This window comes from Desmodus rotundus, chromosome 8 (genome assembly GCF_022682495.2).
Source record: "Desmodus rotundus isolate HL8 chromosome 8, HLdesRot8A.1, whole genome shotgun sequence".
Taxonomy (NCBI): Eukaryota; Metazoa; Chordata; class Mammalia; order Chiroptera; family Phyllostomidae; genus Desmodus; species Desmodus rotundus.
Genome location: NC_071394.1, coordinates 65,197,916 through 65,220,832, shown reverse-complemented (window position 1 = coordinate 65,220,832; position 22,917 = coordinate 65,197,916). Strand labels below are relative to the sequence as shown.

General features: G+C 41.9%; 1 protein-coding gene across 7 annotated transcripts in view; it reads right to left on the bottom strand.

Annotated features, from left to right (window-relative positions):
* Positions 1-3,202: 3,202 nt before the first annotated feature.
* WWP1 (WW domain containing E3 ubiquitin protein ligase 1) overlaps positions 3,203-22,917 on the bottom strand; it is a 108,750-nt gene continuing 89,035 nt past the window's right edge. For all 7 annotated transcript variants that reach the window (XM_045186130.2, XM_053929920.1, XM_053929921.1 and 4 more), the window contains 8 exons: positions 20,255-20,414; positions 17,483-17,616; positions 17,254-17,394; positions 12,553-12,673; positions 9,610-9,714; positions 7,187-7,283; positions 6,785-6,857; positions 3,203-4,288 (listed from right to left, as the gene is read on the bottom strand). In XM_045186130.2, coding sequence (XP_045042065.1) covers positions 4,189-4,288; positions 6,785-6,857; positions 7,187-7,283; positions 9,610-9,714; positions 12,553-12,673; positions 17,254-17,394; positions 17,483-17,616; positions 20,255-20,414 — 931 coding nt within the window. In that variant the 3' untranslated portion in view covers positions 3,203-4,188. The remainder of the gene's footprint in view (positions 4,289-6,784; positions 6,858-7,186; positions 7,284-9,609; positions 9,715-12,552; positions 12,674-17,253; positions 17,395-17,482; positions 17,617-20,254; positions 20,415-22,917) is intronic.

Sequence of the window (22,917 nt, the reverse complement as noted above, 5' to 3'; positions counted from 1 at the left end):
AAATGAGTTTGACACCCATCTTAGATTGTCTCTTATTCAGTGGGCCTTACTGAACTCACTTTGAGAACCATTGGCCCACCTCACTTTCAGGGACCCCCAGTTAATTATGTTGGATCTTCTGTGCCCAACTTGACATTTATCACTTTTGTTTAGAGTGACTTTGTTATTTTCTGGAGATGAATTAGCAGGTAATGAAATGGGAGGTTTGGGTAAATGCTGTCTCCTGAGTGATTTGTGTGTGTGAGGAAGGGAAAGAGAAACATCAGATTGTTGTTCCACTTATTTATGCATTCATTGGTTGATGCCTGTATGTGCCCTGACTGGGGATCAAACCTTCATCGTTGGTGTGTTGGGACAATCTTCTAACCAACTGAGGTACCCAGCCACAGCTAAAAATGTGTGGTTTTTTAACTTTGAAATAATTATAGACTCATAACAAGCTGCGAAAACTAATACAGGGAGGTCCTGTGTGTCCTGCCTTGCTTGCCCAGTAGTAATGTGTAACTAAAACGGTCAGACCCTGTTCAGATTGATCCACTTTGAAGTGTTCTCATTGTGTACGTGTGCAGTTTTGTCACCTTGGAGATTTTTGTGACTGTCCTAGATTCCTTGTCATCACTAAGCTCCCTGGTGTTGTCTCTTCAGTCATACACACCTCTCCATCCTGATCTGTTCTCTATATTTTGTCATTTCAGGAGAGTTATGTAAATGGAATCGTACAGTACCTGAGCTTTTGAGGTCCATCTAAATCCAGTCAGTAGTTCATTTCTTTGTATTGTTGACTGTTTCATTGTGTGGGTGTTCCCGTTCATTTAACCTGAATCTATTGAAGGCAGTTAAGCCATGGGAATCTTTGGTGCTGTGATCATTAGGTACATCTCGTAACTGGGATAAACGCTTAGGAGTGTAGTTGTTGGGCCTGTTACAGAGCTGTTGTCTTTTCCCTGTAACTAAGGGGCAGCTCCCTCCTCTAGGACATGGCACCTTCCAGGGTTTTGGTCCTATGCACTTTCTCAGTCTCTGCCTTTTGATTCCCAGGAGTATGATGATGGCCCAGGTCTTCCTTTGGGTTAGACCTGCTTGGGGACTTCGGAAGCCCAGTCTGTCCTCCTTCCTATGTAGCCCCTCTGGGCTCCTGTCCCAGCACTGACTGCTCTTTTGAGATGCTTATTTTCCCTTGTTTCCCCTCCTATGTGAGTGCACAGATGTTCTTGTTCTGTCTTGTAAGCATTACAGACTGGCTGGGTGGTTAGTGGGACCTCCTTGTAGACATTTCCTTTTTTGAGGTTGTGATAAGAAATCTGAATTTGCAAATTGGCTACTATCCTATAAGAACCCAGCAGCTCTCAATTAACTTCTTGTTGGCAGTTTTCCCAACTGAGTATTTAATTATACTGCACTGTGGACTTTGTAAAATGATTTTTCTCAGACTCTACAACAAAGAAAACACCCAGTTCATGGAGTCATGAGGATTAAGGAGTTACCATGAGTATCAGTATGCACATTAAACACCATGGTCCTCTGATTGCATTCTCCTTTGAGGAAATTGGGGGGAGAGAAGTTGGAATTTAGTAGGAGATGCCACTTTTAGACTTGTCTTTTTTTGTTGGTATAACTTTATTTTGGTGGCATTTTTTGCTTTTGTGCAAGCTCACTCTAGACGCTGTTTTGGCCTATGTGCCTGGGCATCACTGTGGTAACTTTGGCAAGGACCATGGGGTTCACATGACAAATGTTTCGCACTCAGCATTGAACTGTGTCTTTTGACTGGAGAGAGTATAGTAGGTGCAGAGGAGCCTCAAGAAGGTAAAAGGCCTTCTGATGAGGTCACCTGTGGATGTGGTCTGTCAAGGGAAAAGCATAGAGCACAAGTTTGGCTTTTCAGTTCAGTGCATTAAGAAGTGTATGTATGTTGGAGGGGGGTGAATTACCATGTCAGTGTTGCTGTCACATGCTACCCTGTCTGCTTCTGAGGATAAAAAGAGCTGGGTAGGTGGGCAAGCCAAGGCTGCAGGTTAAGTTTTTCAGACCTTTCAGTTCTAACTGCCGAGGAAGGACTGAGAACAAAACCACTCCTAGTGTCTGTCCAGAGAAGGCCAGCAACTAATATGGTATACACAAGTGTGTTGTGCCTGTGATCCGTTTTCTTGTGCTGATGCTGCATGTCACTAAACCTCCCTTGGGAGCTGTCTGTGCTGGGACCAGTCAGGATAGGGGATCCTGCCTGCAGGTCTGCATTTCTGTCATTGTTATAGAAGGGGGAAAGTCTCTCCAGAAAGCTGATCTGGGTTATGTTGGCCCATTTGGTCACAATAATTTCTTACCTGAAGTGGGGAGGGGACCAGACCCATGAAAACCTCCTGTCTTCAGACATCACAAACTCATCCAGCTGGGGTACCTTTATGTGTCTGACACTGAACTCTTTTCAGGTATAACTTGAGTGGCACTTTAAAGACTACTTATCACCCTCTACTGCCTTATATCACATAACCTGTCTGTCATATGTTAGGATTTAAAAAAAACTTTTCTTAAATTTTTTTTAAAGATTTTATTTATTTCTAGAGAGAGGGGAAGGAAGGGAGAAAGAGAGGGACAGAAATATCAATGTATGGTTGCCTCTTGCATGGTCCCCACTGGGGACCTGGCCTGCAACCCAGACATGTGCCCTGACTAGGAATCGAACTGACGACCCTTTGGTCCGTGGCCCACGCTTAATCCACTGAGCTACACCAGCCAGGACTAAAACAAAAATTCTTTAGGCTTGAAAATAACCCATATCAGCGGTTAGGATTTGGGAAAGGAATCTATTCAACCAACTGGATCACTGCCTTTATTGCATCTTTACTGTGAGTTTTGAAAAAATACAGAACACAATCTAATATATATAAAAAAATGTTTTGGCAAAACAAACTTGAGGGAAATTAGATTATGTACTGATTTTTGTACGTATTCAGCAGTGAAATATATTAACATTCTAGGATGTCACTTCTGTGGTTATAAAAAAATTTTAAATGAAATTTACAGTGCATATTGAGATACAAATTTAAATTTTTGTATTAATTCGGAAGCCCTGTTTGCTAAAGTAGCATTAATATCACATCAGATTTTGTTATACAACTTTGTAGCTCAGAAAATGGCTCTGATAACAAAAAACAATTAAGTTAATTTACTTAGGACAAAAATAATCTATATGGAAAGGGGGGAAGGACCAAAAGATTGTTTATATGCTTATTTAATTCATATACATAGAATTTTCATGAATAGAAAATCATTAGACTCATTTGAGTTCAAATGAACTCTTCAGTCCATCTGGTTTAATGAACTTAAAACTTTGAAAACAAAAATGGAAAAGTTCATGTTACCTTTTATATGTCCATCCCTAAGTATCAAATTGCATCAATTTATTATGAATTAAAAGGCCATCACACTTAAAAACAAAAGCACAGATATGCCTGATTCTTTTAATCCCACAAATACCTGGTATCCTGAAGGAACATGTAAACAAAACTCTATGCTTCTCAATAGATTTTTTCTCATCTCTAGACTAGAATGAATGGTGCTGGGCCTGTCAGTACATGACTTTCACGTAAGGATGCTTTCGTTTGTTACTTTGACTGCATTTCCTTAGTGGTGTGGCAGAGAGGGGAAATTTTCAACTATTCTATTTATTTAAAATAAATCGACAGGTTTGAGCACCTGTCTTCAGAAAAAGCCAGCAGCATTAGTTAACATACTCAAAGTCAGATTTGGCCTAGGCCCTCAGTATCTTCCTGAACAGCCACACAACTACACACACCACGTGGGGTATGTCAGGTGAGGGGGCAGAACTGAGGTGAAGGCATCCAGACTGCTTCTGCAGGAACGCTGTTGTGATGATGCAGCCGAGCAGCTCTATAAAACTAGAGCCACTACGGGCACGCTGATGTAGATACTTGTTTTTAATAAAGTCTCTTGCTTCAAAAGTTAAGGGTAATTCTTTTTCCTGGTCAGTCAGTTCAAGGGAATAATAAATAAAGTAGAAAAGGATGAGTTCTTTTGCATATTCTGTGTAACAACAGAAAACATTTATAGTTAGAGATGTTCAGAAAATTCACTGTACAGAACGAACAGCTTATTTACACTTATCTGTGCAATTTTTCTTGGCTGGGGTATGTGAACACCAGAGTTCCCCAAGACGAGAAACCTCATTTATTCTTGTCCAAACCCCTCTGTTTCTTCTATTGCAAAAAGAAGTTTCTCCTTCAGTTGCTCGTAACTCTTATACGGTGGGAGATCCAAGCGATTAAAACTAAAACAGAATCAGATGTGTGTTCAATAAAATGAAGATTTCTAGTACAGTATTTTAAAAGCACATTTGAAAATTTAAAAGGACAGAGACATGTTACTATACTAAACTATTATTAAGGTATCTAAATTTGTTAGAGCAGTCTATTCAGACTTAAGACCTAGTCATAAGACTATTTTAACGTTTCTCAGAAAAAGTGGTCCATCTATTTAATCACTGCCTTGAAAGACATTTACATCCCTGTCTCTCCTCTCTCCCTCTTTTGACCTTAATCAACACTCAGAACCTGAATGAATTCAACCTTGTCCTTTCTCATTTCTTGTACTTTGATGGGGGACATCCCAGGAGTAGGTAAATTGGTGTCCCTTTCCAGTAGGCAGTCCCATCCTGCCTGCAGCCTTGCCTTCCTGACAGCTCTCTCTTTCTGAAGTTTCTCCTTTCTTCAACCCTCACCAGCGACCTTACCTTATATTTTGAAAAAAAACAAAAAGCAACAGTTGATAATTGTCTCCCTTTCACAAAATCTAAAATCTGTCTATAGTGACAACCAACTTTTCTCCCTCCCATTACAGCAAAGGGTAGTTCCTTTCAGCTGTCCTTGGGGATTCTCTCTCATGGAATGCCCTTCCCTCCCTGGCTCGGCAACTCCTCCTCTACTGGCTTCACCAATTTAATCTAGGCTGGTATGCAAATGTCTGGTCACAGGATCCCTTTTCACACTTTAAAAGTACTGAGAACCCAAAACAGCTTTTGTTTATGTGAATTATAACTACTATATTAGAAGTGAAAACTGAGAAATTTAAAAAATAATTCATTTTGAAACGTGACCTTGTTTTATATTTCTGCAAATCTTTTTACTGTCTGGACTCTGATACCTGTGCACTTGCTCTGCTGTTCTATATGATCTTGGTTAGCAAATAATGTACATCTGTCTCCACACATGTGCAGTAGGAACTAGAGATGGACTCTAGTCACTTTTTCAGATAATTGTGAATATTATTCTTTGACACTATTTGACCAGGTTACATGTAATACGGGTTCTGAAATCCTATCCAAGAACTTTTGGTACTGTTATGTAAAATTTGGATTGTGTTGCCCTCTGAACCATCTTTTTTGACCTGCACATGATTTTGTGACATGTATTGGTCACTTGCAAATATTGGTTCACCAACTTAGGATTTTCTAATGTGACACATTTAATTATGTAATAGGAAAAAAAATCATCTTGTAACACTGCTAATCTCACTAGAAAAATTTTGGGAAGCTGTCAAGCCCATAGTGTGTGTATGTATATATGCGTGCATATATAAAAGTTTTCCAAAATTCTAATTTTTGCTCAAAACCTTCACCGCCCACAAATGCTGTGAATTTCCCTTGAAGTGACATGCTTACTTCACTACTTTCAAGAAAGTATTTGCCAAATACCGAAGTCTGAATAAACCATTTGTTAGTCATTCTTTGAAGTAATGGGAGAGTGTTCATAAAAAAGCCAGCTGAGTCAGTCTTCAACTCAAGCAGCTCCCTGAGAGTCTCCCCTCACAACAGGCACCATCGTCAGATAGATGCTTAGATACCAGATGAACAAAGTCAATTCTCACAGCCTCATGAAGTGCAATCCTCAGTGAACCTGGGTTGTTGGTTTTTTTCTTTTGCTGTCAACATCACACATGGGGCACAAGGACCTGGTAAAGGGGTGACAGTTTGCCACCAGCGTGCAGATGTGAATACCATAAAAAGGCAAAGCGTGGCTTAGCATGAACACAGTTCTGACAGAAGAGAACCATGCACATCAGGCCGCTGCCTGCTGGGAACACTGACAGTTGTGTACTATCTCCCTGTTCACTGTCCCTGGTCTCTCCTCTGGCCAGTGGATTTCCTTGAATCTCATCACCTACTTAAAACACTTGAGAAGCTTCCACTTGCCCTTACAGTGAAACCCACATTCCTCAGAGGAGCCCGGGGCCCTCCTGCACAGTTGACCTGTAATGACTGCCTGCATTTCCAAAGCCCTTATCTCTCTCCCCTGACTCATACTCTGTTCCTTTCAAACCAGTCATTTCTGCAATTTCTCACTTCAGGGTCTTTGGAAAACAACCATGTACAAAGAATGCACTTCCCACATCTCCACAGCATGCTGTTCATCAAACTCCAACACAGCCTTTTCTGAGGGCTCCGTGCCCACCAAGCCAGCTGTGTCTACCATGGCTTAGCTTCATTTCCCTCTACAGACTTCCTAGAACTGTCATTTCTGTGCCCTTCCCCAAGGAGTGCAAACTGACAGTGGATATTCTAAATATTGGTTCAGTCAGGGCTACACTTGTCAGATTAACTAGCTAGAAACCATTTGGTGGTGCTCAGTTATAGGATGCTGCATTAGTGACTGTATTCTAAACACTGAAATCTGGCTACTCTAAGGAACTAGCAGTTATATTGGGTCATATATTTAAAAAAAAGAAAACACTGGCTTTCATCTTCCACTTAGGACTCTCTCCCACTTACCATGTGTGGCTTCTTGGTAACCAGGTGTCTTTCCCAACTTTTTCAATGCAAAATTTTTGAGGCCCATTACTTCCTAAAGCAGGAAAATAAGATAAAATTTATCTGATCCTTGAAACTTTTTGGTCTTAAAAACTAGTTATATAACACATCACATAGATAATAGAGTGAGCTAAACTGTCCCTTGCTTCTGCCAAGAACAGCTCCTTCTGGCTGCAGGGACCCAGCAGCAAACATCACATCAGTGCAAAGGCCAGTATCTGCAGAAATCTGCTCCCCCGTCACCATGAGGGGCAGAGCAGTGGTCACCCAGGCAGGTGGCTTTCCTTGTCTCACCCTATGTATATAGCACCAGGAATGAGCCTTAGGCCAGTGACCAAAGTGACCCACAGAGGTGGCACTCACCCATGAGCTCAGCGAAGCCTCCAAGGGGCAGGCGGCAGGTCCCCGTGACAAACTGTAGCAGACGCATTCTCACCTCATTGTCTGTCTCCTTCACAAACTATAACAAGGTCAAAGTTAATGTAAAATAAATGCCAAGTTACCTTCAGTAATGAAAATAATAGACACTTAAAAGTGCTCCTAAATTTTTTCCAGAAAATTAAGAGTGAACTTGAAGAATAAGAAATTTAACAATGAAATTGGTTCAAAAGAAAAGTGATAAAAAGTGGCTGCAGCATTTACCATGTATTAGGGCTAGTCTGTGCTGTGCTGAGAACACTACAGAGAGGAAGTAGAAACTTAGAAACATCATCACTGGTCCAAGGAACCAGGACAGGTGTTACATCTGTCACCTCTGGAGGGTCCCGCCAGCACAGTGTTGTGAGCTTCTTGGGTGTGCAGCCCTCACAATACTGTGAGATGGGTCCTATATTAGCATCCCCATTACATGTAAGGAGACAAGGCCTAGGGAGCCAAACACTGTGTTCTCAAATGGCTAATAAGTGGCAGAACTAACCTCTGAACATAGGTTGGGTAAGCTCTGAACCACTGTCCTGTCCTGTCCTGTCCTGAACAACTGCACTTTCCCTTTAGGGACCCCCTCAAAAATGACCACTTCCTCCCACTCAGCACCACTTCCGAACTTTGCTCTTCATACATGAAAACCCAAAGTATGCATTCTTCCACAAATAATCTAGTTCACTGTTTCTTTTCAAAGAGGGACACAAATGGGTTATGTGCTGTTACAGTGATCTGAATTGGTCTGAGCATCGTCAAAGAATGCAGGGATACTCTGAGAGCAGACATGTACCTTACAGGCAGGACTAAACTTAGGGAAGGACAAGTCATTTACTAATCCAACCACAATGTTTCCATGCACAGTGGTGGTGCTGACATACTCCATCGGACACAAGAAACAAATGAGTGGGTCTGGCATACACCTCACCACTGTCCCAAAAACCAACCCAATCCATATGGATTTACGTGGTTTAAGTGTCAGCTCCTCAGATTTAGACACATCCAAATGAACAGGCTCGTGATGAGCCTAAAGAAACAATGGCAGACCCCTGCACTCAGGCCTGAAGTCACAGGTAGTAACAGCAGCTTCCATGCCTTTGCCTCCAGCTGCTCAGCTCTCCACTTCTCAGAGCTGGCTCCTCTACATTCGGATTTTTCTTTGAACCAGCAGACAGTGTCACAGACACACCTCCCTTCCCCCTTAATGCTCTATCGAAACCATTCTCCAGTGTCTTTGTTGATCTGCATTTAAGAAGAGTGATTGCAGAGCACAGTATTGCAGAATGGATATATTATAGTTTATTTACTCAGTCCCCTCCTGATGCACATCAGGTGTTTCCTGTCTCCGTCAGTGTACCAATAATGCTGCACTAAGTACTCTGGTATGTGCCATTTTGCATGTCAAAATATTTCTCTAAGATGAACACATGGCACATATCCTTCCATAAAGACACAACTTTTGGGAAATCTTTTTCTAGTAATACAAATACCCACACTATCTTTGCACCTGGGAGTGAAGCAGTAAACCAGCTCAGTCACTATGTGAGTCTCAGTTACTAGGTTTATGTGGAGACTGCCCCCTGGCCTAGAGATTTTAAATTTTCAAATGAACACAAAAAACAGTCTATCATCAAGATCAGTATGCATCACTTGGATGCCCAGAAACCACCTGATGGCAGCTTTAGCCAAAACAAAGGAACAAGAAAGGAGAGGGTGGACATTACCCTGTGGATTATTCTAATTCCCTAGCATGTTGTCACCTTCAGATGAATTAAATGTCTGCTTTGACTTTCTCGTAAAACATACTTCCTCCTTCACTTACAGAACTAAGTAGAATTTGTAGAGTACTTTGATATTGCTAGAAAAAATGCTATACCTAAACTTACTACCATTAATCACTTAGAGTATAAGATTCTGCCATTTATTCTTTCATCCAGAAATGGTCAAAATAAGCAATCTTTTGACATGTATTCACTTAAAAAAAAAAATCCTCACCGGAGGATATGTTTATTGATTTTAGAGGGAGGGAGGAAGAGAAGGACAGAGAAAGAGACAGAAACATTGACAGGCTGCTTCCCATAAGCGCCCCAACTGGTATCAAACCCACAACCCTAGGTGAGTGCTTTTACTGGGGACTGAACTGCCACCACCCCCACCTGTGCAACATTTTGCTGTATGGGATGACGTTCCAACTGAGCCACCCAAACAAAGCCACATACTCACTTTTGGTCTGGAATTCAACGACTAAAAAATCATGTCCAAAAGTCTCAACTTGGTGTCAATTATAAAAATTAAAAAAACCTTTTAAATTGCTGTTCATTAGAAAATATCTTAAGTACTTTGTTTCAAAAAAAAATAAAAGCAAATACCTGCCAAAACCAAATGATCTGCTTGCTGTTTCTTGTGTAATGTCGATACACAGTATTTCTCTGCCAGTCAGCCAGGTCGACCTCCTGCATGCCACAGAGCATAACCTGGGGCGGGGGGAGCACAGTCTCAGTTGTGGTCAGGACTTGGAAATAAGAACTATGACCCCATGTGCACGACCATGGGCACAGTAAGCAAATCCACAACATTTATGGCTATTTATCATGCAAGATTCTTTGGTACCTTATCTATGTTTTCTGAACTCAGAAAACAACCTAGCTGCTATTCAAGAAAATAGGTGTGTTAAAAGAGTATTTCCCTTTACTATAAATACACCCTAAATTAGGTATCCAAATTATTGATGCATTTCAAACATGTATTTTTGCTTTTTAAAAGTTTGTGCTCTTATCTCCTTAAAAAGATACTAACCTGTTTTCATTTATCCAGGATTTGTGAATAAAATATTCTATGTATGTCAAGTTTTCAAATAATGCTAACTTATTATACGTGGGATGAAACTATTTTGTGTGTAACAGAATAGTATGGTACATATGATACTTCTCACACATCAACTCTGAACTATAATTTACAGACAACAAGATGCACATTTTAAGTATAGAGTTAGATGAGCTTTGACACACACACACACACACACACACACACACACACACACACACACACACACACACACACACACACACACACACACACACACACACACACACACACACACACCCCCCCCCCCCCCCCCCCCCCCCCCCCCGCATAACCACCACTGCAATAGAGATGCATAACGTTTCCATGATGTCTCCTTTGCAGTCAAAAAGCCACCACCCTCATCTGGTGCTAGGTGACCAATGACTGGATTCTCAAGAATGTGGCACACAGTGTGCACAGTCTTGTTTGTTCCCCACCCAACACAATGTTATACCTGGTGCTGTGGGTACCAGCACTGTTTCATATCACTGGGGTGTATTTCTATATATGAACATACAACACTTTATCCATTCACTTGTTGGTGGATGTTTAGATTACTTCAGATTTTGGGCTTTGAGGCATAAAGTTGTGATGAACATTACAGAAAAGTCTTTTGTGGATTTGTATTTCCTTTCACTTGGGTAAATACCTAATAGCTGAGTGGCCAGGGCATGAGGGTGAGGTATGTCTAACATGGTAGTAGAACTAAATGGTCCCAAAGTGGACTTCATGGGTCTTTCACTTGCACTTTCTAGGGACTAAGGAGTACCTTTCAGGCATTTACCTGCTGTCACTGCCCTTGTGCTAAACAAGCCTTTGTCAATATCTGATGCCATATGTGGGCTGTCTTTTAAGTAAACACTTTGAAGAGGAGAAAGTTTCAGTTTTGGTGAAGTCAAATTTAACCTGTTTGTATGGTTTATAGTTTTTTTGTGTTCTAAGAAATTAATGCCTACACCAACATTTTGCTTCCATGTTTTATTTTTAGCTTTCATATTTATGTTTTGACTTATTTTAAGTTAATCTTTTTTTATGGGCTGAGGCAAGAGTTGAGGGTAATTTTCTTCCACATGGATATCCTGGTGATCCAACGTCCTTTGTTCAGAAGACTTTCCCTTTCCCCACTGAAATGTATCATCACTTCTGTTAAATATCAAATGACAATTCCATACGGGTCTATCTCTGGACTTTACAATGTTCCACTGATCTGTTTGTTTCCCCTTTCACAAAGACCACGTTGTTGCCAGGGTGCTAACAATTCTTGAACACAGGTACTGCACAGCCTCCAAGTTTGTCCTTTTTCAAAACTGTTTTGGCTGATCTAGAGCCTTTGTATTCCCTAGTAATTTTAGAATCGTCCTATCAATTTTTACAAAAAAATTCTGCTGGGATGTTGACTGGGGTTGTGTTGAATATACAGATTAATTTGGAGAGAAATGACATTTTTACAATACTGAATCTTTCGATATATAACCTGATATACCTCTCCACTTATTCCAGTTACCCTTAATTTTCGTGAGCAATGTTTGGGTTTTTAGGATAGAGGTCTTACATGTCTTTGGTTAAAGTAGTTCATTTTTTTTTTATGCTTCAGTAAATGAGACTTCCAACTGTTCATTGCTAGTAAATAGAAGATAAAAATTGATTTATACAATTACTGGACCTTGTACCCTATGGTCTTGTCAAATTCACTATTACTTCAAATAGTTTTTTGGTAGGTTCCTCGAGATTTCCTAAGTTGACAATCAATGATGTGAAACTTTCTCTTTGTTGATGCCTTTTATCAAACTGAGAAATCTCCCGTCTAGTCCTAGTATGGTCAGAGTTTTTATAAAGAATAACTGTTACATCTTAAAGTTTAAAATATTTTTAACTTATAAAAAGGGGCATGATTATGAATAGGCATTACTTTGAGTAATGATATGAATACCTATTACTGAATATTATTCATGGGTTAAGAGAGACAAGGGGAAGAAAAGAAAGAACAGACTAGGAATAAAAATCAAAACAAAGCAAGAAAGGATGGGTGTTTTCTCACAGTTCTGCACTATGAGCTAAAAGCAAGTTAGTACCCAACAGGACATAAGACTCTTTATGTATTGCAAGCAGCACACTATGTCTCAGGCTGTACACGAAAACATGTGAAGATCATCAAGGGCCATGGACCAGCACAGGCCCATCATGGCCTTCTGGGCCTCTGCCGTAGCCACTACCCAACACCCTTTCCCCAGGGTACCTCCAGGAAGCGCTTTCATCAGTGCCATGGAACATTTTAGGTTTATGTGTTTTGAGGATCCAGAATAGTTTAATTTTCTTCAGATTCTTAGTGAAGTCTGTGATTAAAAAATGATTAACACTACCCGAAGATTCTAGATTGTGCCACATGATTTAAAACTATTGGGCATTCTGTGAAAGCACCAAACAGCCCCTGCCCCCACTCTCTATAATACCTAGTTAAAGTGCCTCACCTCCAATTCTTTTTCGTCAAAGTACTGCAGCCACTGAAGAGGAACAACTTCATTGAAACCATCCAGGAAAGCTTTGGTCTGCTCCTGCACTCCTCTAGAGAAACGCCATTCTGTCATTAAACTGGAAATAAAGACGACATATAAAGTAGGTCACTTGTATGTGGTAAAAGGCTTAGGTAAAAATCCTAATAGTCCATTTTTTCCTAAATCTACCATCTATAATCCTCACACACACGTGTGTAGTTTTTGAGTTAACACACATCTACACGAGGAAATCACTGCAGCACACGTGCAGCTGTCAAGGTGCTTTTCAAAGTGAAGAACACATAAGAAGTTCCCTGTCGATGAGGCTACACCATGAGTAGGAAGGGCAGCCACAGCCAGCAGATGGACTCCACTTCCTCCTGACTCATAGTCCTCCACAGAGAAGCAATGGTGTGTCACAGGGACACCAGGGACGCTGTCTACAGGCCTCAGATGGGACAGGTTATGATCCCTGTCCCATCCCTGTTAGAGAAGGCTCGACACTGATTTACTGGAGAACACAAAGGTTTCCTAACACTTAAAGGAGAAATCATTTAAGACAGAAACAAAACATTCAGAGGAGTCATACGCAGCTGTAGAGGAGACAGGCAAGAAGGAGAAAGAAAAGCCGGCAGTTAGGTCTGGAAGGGAGGTGGATGTGGAGGCCCTGGTGCAGGAGCAGCCTCTCCACGTCCCCTGCTTCCAACCCCTCCCCTGCCTGTGTGGAGGAGGAAAGTGGTTGACTTGTTTCAGACACAACCTTTCATCCTTGTTACCTCCAAAACCTCCCTTCATCAGTGACTTAAGCCCTCAATTCTGTCCAGTTGCCCCCATGTGGCTCACATGGCTCTTTTCAAACACTCCCTTCAGTCCATTGCCCCTCCCTGCCCCGCCACCACTCATTAGAAGGGGATCCTAGCTCACAATCCTCACCTTCTCACCTCCCATTCACTCAAGTTTTAAACCACTGTAATTTGGCTTTCAACATTTCCTCCCACAGGAAGAAACAACTGCCTTCACAAAATGTCACCCAGGCACTGGAGGGGCCCAATCTTGTGCCCTTTTTTCTGTGCTCGTGTGACATGCTACCCGTGGCAGTGGCATGAGCATTCCCAGTCCTCAGAGCCCTTTCCATCCAGCAGCACCACAAGCTGATTGGTTCTGCCTATTCCTTGAAGGCCCTCCACCTGTCCTATAGGGTATCTGTCCTATAACTGAGTGTCACTGAGACCTCTTACCTTCTCAACTCTTCTAGTCACTCAACTATCTAAAGACGATTCCATTAATTACTGAAGTTTCAACTGTTGGGAACCGCCCTGCCTGGTTTCAGAAGCTGTAACCCCCCCATGGTTAAGGCTGAGTCAGAAACCTTGGGACCAAAATCAATTAAGGAGACAAAGCTTATCTTCCTGGCAGGGGTGCCATCTCTGCCCACTTTACTTCAACCTGCTTGGCCCTGAGCTTGACCAGTTAGCCAATGACGGGTAAGACTGCTCAAGGGAGGAACAACCTAAGACAGGCATGGTCACAAAAAAGGCCCACAGGGAAGGACTCGGGGGGCTACAGAAAAAGGGGGTGATGGACCCTTACCCCTTGGCTTTGACATAGCCTGAGTCCTCATTCTGTCTGCCAGAAGTCTCCTAATCTCTTGGCTGCCTTACTTCCCCTGCCTGACTTAAGCCTGAAACAATGACAGAGGGTGGTGCAGTCCTGTGCTGGAAAGGGCAGATTCCCAGGGGAATCAGGCCTAACAAAGAATGCATAAAATCCTGTGAAACCTGCTCTGTTTATACCCTCAGCTTAAATGATAAGGGCCCAGGCCTGAAATGAGTTTGTTTCACAAAGTTTTATAGCCCTTTAACTAACTGACCTTAACTCAGAATAAGCCCTCAAAGTTCTCTATATGTTATCTATTGTTTGATCCTTACTGCCTGACAATGATTGATGAGCTTTACCTGTATTCCTGTGCAAAATGAACCTAATAAAAGCCCATGGAGGAAAAGGCTCTTGGCCCTTCTCCTCTGAGAGATGGGCCACCTTTCCTCCCCAAGCAGATCATGTCTTGGTAGATTTATTCTCATCCGTGGTGGATGGGGGCAGCAGTAAAGCTCCCCCACATTCAACTATCATAGAAAAGCCAGTAATTCTTAAATCCCCAAATCCTGCTTTTCTCCTGAGATGAAGACATTTGTAATTCATCTCTCTGGACATCTTGCTAACACATCCACTATCAATCAGTCTAGAAACCTCAATCGTTAACTACTTCATTTACTATTTCCACACTATGTCTAAGTAATGACTTACTCTGAACCACTCCATTCCTGTAATGTCCTCAGACACCCATCCCTTCATTTTTATGTGTCATGCCTGTTTCAGGTCTCTAACCCCCACCTTCTAAGTTCCTGGGCCACCTCCTACCCAGGGTTCCTCCCCTTTCATTCACTTCCCATCTATAACCCCCCAGTTCATCCTCCACAGATGCTACAACTAGCCTTCCAAAACCACTTCTGATCATCCCATCTTGTTGGGTTTTGATGAAAATCCAGGTTTCTTAGAAATAATGCAGTTTCTTTAGACTAAGGCACAATGTGTCTACCTCTTGAGGCCCCTCTCTGGCCACTATTTGTCACTATTTGCCATATCCCTGGAATATCTCAATCCTCTGCTCTTGCTGGCTTCCGCTTCCCAAAGAGCTGTCTATCCGGTCGTATTTGTGCGCTAAAAACTAAGTATCACAACTAAGAGAATTATCACATTAATTTTAAGAACCAGATTAAAAAAACAAGATCAAAGTCTGCTCCTGTATCAGAGACTGAAGCAAAACCCTCCAAAAAATTTTATATTCAAGATTAGATATGAAATTAACTCTAATATAGTAGGTACTATAAAGAAAAGATTTTTTAAAGTCGTGGTTACCTTAACACAAAGTGTAGAATGCAAAGAAGCAAATTATGTAAGTATTGTACAAATATTAAACTGATTCTGATGTTTGAGAACATGGATAGCACTTTTTAAATGCTTAGGTTGTGTTATTTAATAACCATTGGATTAGACTTTGGGGAAAGCTTAAAGTTTAACAAATATAGAAAGCTGGGTGCCTTACTCACTACCTTTGTGAATATACTTTCTTAGGATGTTTTTCTAGTAAAAGTGATAAATGTTCCATGTGCTTCAACATGTATACAGAGGAACAGGCATGGGTGATTCCATACTCAGAGAAAATGAGGCTGACTAAGTATGGGACACTACCGTAACAACTGTAGGTTAAGAAGAAAGAAAGCAAGCAACACAGCCATGTCTATTCAATTGTCTTTAACTAAAATCTCCCCTTTTGGTAAATCTCCATGACAAGGACAGAGACAGCAGAATGACTGGATTCATGTTTACAGTTTTCTGCTGCCTGGTCTGTAGTGGCCCAAGCTGGACACAACCCCAATGGTGCAAGTAATACAGAATGGACATACCATGATTAACTATTAGGAAGCAAGTTAATCTAGCTCTCCTGACCTGCAAAAGCTAAGAGTAATGTATGTTATGTGATCCCATTTTGGGAACAATTACAGAAAGCAAACATAAAGAATCTGAAAGGAACAGACAAAGGTAACACTGAGAATCTTAAGTCTAGAAGGAGGGTGAAGACGCAGTAGAAAAAATGAGAAATCTGATGGTAGCACTTTACCATGGGTCACTTAGGAATTCAGGAGCCTGTGCGCCCAACATAGTCTGTAATTTGCTTTTCACAGAGCCCATGAGCTAAGAACAGTCTTTATATATTTTTTAATTATAAAAGTTGAAAAATTGTTAAAAGAATATTCCATGATTTGAAAACCACATGAAATCAAATTTCAGTGTGTATTCTGTGATTTTATCAGAGTACGGCCACGTGGGTCTATTCTCATCCTGTCTGCACTGCTTGAGCTCCAAGTGCAGGGCGCAGCAGTGGTAAACTGCCTGAAATATTTACTATCTGGTTCTTTCCTGGAAAAGTCTGCATTTACCGGGCTGGCAAATGGAAATGATTTCTAAAGTTCAGGTTTAACTTTAACAGAACACTGAGGTCATGAGAGCAGATTCCCCAGAGAAACAGGCTGAATGAAGGACCTTGGACGGAGATCCACATTTAGGAAGTGGAAAGAGATGGAGGGCACCATCATTGAAAGTGAAGAAACAACAGGTTGTAGGATCATGGGATTCAAGAGGACAGTTTAAAAACGGTGTGGGAGCACCTGTTAAGACTGGAAGTGGGAGGGCAGGTGAGATGCCCCAGGAGATGAACCCTGCAGGTCAGTCAGAGCCAGGGTCCATGTCACACTGCCCCATAGAACACCTCAACCACTCTTCTGGAAGGAAGCAGCTGTGGGCTCTGCACAAACCTCGGAGCACCAAGGGCAGTGACGTGTGATCTAACACAGGAAGGGAACACACAAGCCAGTGGTTGTGGAGAAGGAAGATCAGTGTACACTTCTCTTACTTCAAGAACAGAGAAGGACAGAGGGAAATTACTATAGTACACGTGAACTCTGAAGTATGGTGGAGCATGTATATAGGTTGAGTAGAGAGAAAATGATGAAAAGGTAAATGACAAGGAATGAATGTGGAGTCCTTCCAGAGTTGCAGAGAGGGAGGAAGCTGGGGTGTAGACATGGGATTAGTGCCAACATGTTCTGGAAACCTCACCCAATGTACTCATCCTTGTTGTCCTCAGTCACCAGGATATTGGCACCTCCCAGCTTCAGGTCGTGTGAGGTAACTTTTCCCAAAATCTCCATGTCAACAGAAAAGTACATTTCTAAGCCACATTCTTCAATGTCGTTGTCTCTGGGTGATAAAAATATATACATACTAATTAACAAGACATATAAATTGGTTTCAAGAAAATGCCTTATTGAAAGATAAATCTTCAAACCTTATCCAGATAAGGGAATTATAAAATTCAGTATCAATGGATTCCAAATCCTTAATCGTCAGTTTTTTACTTAGCATACGCTTGTAGAATGGTAAAGAGAAACCAGTATCAATAAACTTTCCATGGAAAAGTGCCTGCCAAGAAAAACAAAAAAATTATTTTAAAATTTACAAAATAGTTTTCTTATTGAGCGCACAATGGTAACAGAAAAATCACATGGTTTTACCTATTTAACTGAGGTCAAACATTCAGCTACATCATGTCCTATTAATAAGTAAAAGGGTGATAAAGGAGCTTTACCAACCCCACTCTAATGTACTTTATAAATTCAATTAACCTAACTGGATGTGGAATGGAGGAAGGGCATAAGGGCTCCCCGACTCCTGACTTTTCCCACTCTTCCTGGGGGTGTTCAGGCCTCCCTGGGCACACTGTGCCTTCATTGCTCTGACAACAGCCAGCACGGGGAGCCTAGTTCCATCAGTCCCCAACTTCTGTTGTGCTATGTCCTCTAAACTGCGCAATCCATCACTAGCAAAAGCTCCCAGAAACTCAACTGTTTCTCTTTAGAAAAACAGTGTCTTGCCCAGCCTGGGCAGCTCAGTTGGAGTGTTGTCCTATACACCAAAAGGTTATGAGTTCAGTCTTCAGTCAGGGCACATACCTAAGTTGTGGGTTTGACTCCCAGTCGGGGCATGTACAAGAGGCAACCGATCAATGTTTCTTTCACATTGATGTCTCTCTCTCTCCTCTCCTCCCCCATCAATAAACATATCCTTGGGTGAGGATTATAAAAAAAACCAAACAAACAAACAAAAAAAAAACGAGCATCTTGCTCTAACAAAAGTCTGGTATTTCTCTGAGGACCTTGCTTCCCCCCAAGTCCTTTCAAAGGGGTACGATTTCTTTTTGTCCCCTCATGTCACCAGGCCAGGAAGTGGGTGGGTATGTTCCTCCCTACTGATCCCTCCTCCCCAGCTGCCCATGACATGTGGTAGTCTCCTCTGGCTGTCTGGGCTCCTCTCCATCTGTTCAGTGTCACGATCTCTATACAATTGCCTGGTCCTACATGTTTCAGAATCCATGTGATGAGCCCTTTCTGAGGCTGGCTTTTAGTCCTTCCAGTGACTTTAGACTTTAACTTAGTGAAAAATGTTCAGCACCTGCCAGGGGTGCTGTGATGAGCAGTACACGCAATTCCTCTGTCACCTCAGATGCACATCCACCTCCACCCAGCTCAGTGCCTGTGGTAGTAACAGCAGGCATTTCTGCTCCACAGGACCTAATCCATAGAACTGCTACCTTTTCATTCTCAGCCCTGCACTGTCCCTGTATGCTCCCTTTAGATTCCATACCTTCAAAATCCCAAGGTCACGAAATCCAACTCTCAGCTGCCAGCCTGTGGCTGGGTGCTGGAACATGCCAGAATGGGTGTACAACCACATGCCTGATTCCTGCCCACAGCCCTAAGTGCAGTGCAGAGCAGTGCTGTGGTGCTGATATCCCACTGTGTTCACACCTACTTACTCGGCCAGTGGTGGGCTCTGCTCTTCCAGGAAACAGCCATCGGAGGACTGGCAGGGTCCCCATAGGTGCTCATGACCAGCTTACTACTACTCCTCTGTGCTCACACTAAGCTTCTCCTGGGTCTTGTCCTCCAGGTCTCATTGCACTGGCCTCTCTCAGTTCCTTCCTCTCCCACTCCATCAGCAGCGACAGCAGATAAATGTGTGAGTCCCTCCCATTCTCAATCCCGCATCAATTCTAGTCACTGCCTAGCTTCTCTCTGATCCTTTGAAGCAAGCTTCTTTATATTTCTCTGGCTTTCACTCCTGATTCTTACCTGGCCACACCAAATGGTCACTGCTCAGACCTCATCGTGCTCAGCCCAGCAGCACTGATCCAGGTGACGATCCTTTGTTCTTTCTTCCTTTGTTTGCTGGGAACCATTCTTACTGGATTCTCTGCTCCTCAACCTCATCTCTTTTGCTGGTTCCTCCTAATCTCATCTCCCTGATATAAATGTTCTTGAGCTTCCTGTCTGCCCACACTTGTTCCATAAACAACTGCACAGCCTCACCTAGCTATCCCCTTATTACTAGACTGACCTGCTGGCTACTTGTCCCCCACCAGGATGTTTACAGGTGTCTGAAACCTAACAAACCAAATCCAAATTCTTGATTCCCCAGCCCCCAAGTTTGCTCTTGCCACAACCCCACCACCTTAGGAAATGGAACTGCAAACTGACACAGAGGTCTGCACTTGATTCTGTCTCACACCTTGCATCTAAGCAGTCTGAGAGCCTGTCAGCTCAAACACAGAATAGCAAACCACTTCCTACCACCACGTTGCTGCACCACTCAGGTCCCTCATCTGCACTGCCACACGTCCCCACTTCTCCTGGGGCCTCTTCTGCCCCAACTATAGTCTCTTCTACACAGCAGCAAAGTCAGCACAATAAAGTCAATGTCAGACCATGTTACTTGGATCCTGCTGCTTCTCTGCTCACTGTCCTTCAGGTAAGGCCTGAAGGGTCCCTCGGTACACATCAGCCTGGGCTCTTACAACACCTGTACCTGCTCCGCTGTAGCCAAGCCGCTGGAGATCAGAACTGCAGTTCCAGCATCCCTGGTTTGCTATTCCCTCTGTCCTGAACATTGCTTTACAAGACACTTGCATGACAATGAACAGATATAACCAAGGACAATGCATGTCATTTTGCTACTTTTGAAATAAGTGAAGTTTAAATGAGTATCTTGGGGTCAGTCTCACCATGGCAATGAAGCGACCAATGAAGCAGAAGTAGGAAAGGTGGTCTGGGTTGATGGTGGATGCAGGGTTGATCTGCAGACAGTAGTTGTTCTTGCCAGCATACTCGAACAAGCAGTACATGGGATTTAGGACTTCATGTGAGAGCAAGAAAAACCATTCTCTAGAGAAAATAAGGTAAGATCATTTCTTAGCATTCACATGCACATGGATTTAAAACCAGACCAAATATACAAAATTCTGGCCAGTCCTGCACTGCCAAATAAAAAGCTGGTGTCACCACAACTAGTACTCTCACTTCTCTGGAGACTTGTTGTGTATGTCCCCTATCCCCTCAGCTCCAACTCCACCTCGGCAGGGGGCCCGCATTTTCCTTCAAGTCCTGCTTAGATCCATCTCACTTTGTGCAGTTTTGTGAAGTTATTTCCAGAGTATTATGTGTACCAGTAACTGGTAAAACTTCACAATTGTATTCCTTTTTCTGCAGATGTCCAGCCCCATCTACCAGAGTATAAGCCCCTCAAGAGAAAGAGCGACCTTTTAATACATTTTTGTAACCTTAACTCTTACAGGCATTGTAGGACTACACACATTAGGTTCTAAGAACTATTTGCTGGTAATATGGAGATACACAGCACTGCTGCTGTGGAACACTTTTAGTTTTAGCGCCAAAGCATTAAAAATGGAACTAAAATTAAAAAGGTGAAATCTTTAGATGTGATAAACATTCTCTAAATTGCTACCTAGTTTGCCTCATTTATAAAGGTCTAATACCTGAAATATAACTAGAAGAAAGACTAATAATTTATATAACAAAATAAGCTCAATTTGCAAAAGGCTCCTAAATAGCAATTTCTTCTAAAGCAGGGCTCTAAACCTGGATGCCTGCAGTAATCGTTGATTGGGAACAAGGGGCCTTAATTTACTACTTACCCACAAGCTCCTGCTTTCTACTGTATCCCTGATCAAAGTCATATTGGCTTTAAAGAAAAATGATTTCTGGGCATATAATCACAGTCCTTAGACAAAGGGGCAGTGATGGGCACAGGAGTGAAAGAGTGTCCACTAGACCACAGGGGGCAGGGGGAGGCAGCTCCTCTGATTCAGCCAATTGATGCCACGTGAGAAAGTGGCAATGTGGGTCTAATGTTTTTTTAAAGAAGCCAGAAATCTTGATTCTTAAGCATAATGTAGGAATTTTCTTTAATGTTGTCGAGTAAAATTTAAATAAAAATGGGGCTCACTCCTATGCAGGCTAGATCCGGCCTGGCAGGCTGTTTACAAATGTTTTTCTAGAGATTTTAAAACGTAATCTCAGAAATGCCTGAAAGGTACAGAAGGGAGTTCCCAAACAAAATCAACTAAGAAATAGGTACCAATTCCCAAAACTAAATCCAGTCCGAACACAGTAGCTGAACCAAATGGATAGGTGAAGTAATAAGGCATGCCCCAGGGAAGAGGGCTGGAGAGATCTGTTGAGAATGTGCTCGCTCAAACACAAAAACTAGGAACAAAGTTTCTGGTTGCTGCACATCACTGCCAGCAAAAGCAGCCCAGAGAAAACTGAATCCACTCAGAAGGAGGGCATTCACATGGCATCTGACCTATACCTGACAGCAGGAAAGAGGGAGACATTCTAACTAGCGAGAGGTAAAGTCACGTTCAGCACACCCCTCTCGTAACACCCTCATTAACTAAAAAGACACAGGAGTTCAAAAAAATCATAAGGCAACAGATGAGCTAGTAGAAAATAAAGGAAATCACAGCAAAAGCAGCAGAAGGCAGGCAGCACTGCAAACCCAGACATGGGAACAGGTGTGAGAAAAACCAAAACAAAATGGAACAGTGCAAAGAGAAAGAAAGCAGAGAAAAAAAATAATAGGCATGTATGGCTGACTCCACATGCCCATGACTGATGTTCCTCCAGAAAATGGAACATGCAGAACAGAAAAAATGTTCAAAGACATAAGAGAAGAAAATTTCCCTTAAATTAAAAAAGTCCTCAATATGTTCCTAAAAAAAAAAAAAGATATAAAGCAATCAACAATGAAATAAACAAATTTCAAGGATAAGGACTGTGTGGGCCCCCAGAGAAAACTGTTTTCCTAGGAGAGCTGGGCTCCCACTGGCAGCACTCACATTCATGCTAGAGGACAGGAGGCAATGTCCACAGAATCATTGTGCATGAAATTGACATCTGCTGAAGCTGATATTTATATACAAAAGCAACAGAAAACACATTCTGAAAACTGCAGGAATATACCACCCTTGTAAATTCTGAATTCCTGAATAAACCAAAATCAACACACGAATCAAAACAAAGAATTTGGGAATAAGAAAATTATGGTATGGAGGAACTAACTATATGCAGTAAAACTGTCAAAATATAAAACTAAACCAAAATAGTTGAGGTAAATAAGGGTTCGACCAGAATGAATGTTATAAAGGCAGACACTGTAAAAATAATACCATATTTCATTTCTAAGATGTACCTTTCTTTTTAATGTCTGAGCATTTCTGAAATTGAAATATAGCACAATAGATAGATGTAATATAACATTTATTGTGACAGGTAGTGTTTCTTTTCTTTAAAAAACTTCCTTAATAATGTTTTAGATGAGAAAATATGCTAATACAACCAACACTAATAATCCCTCTTATATACT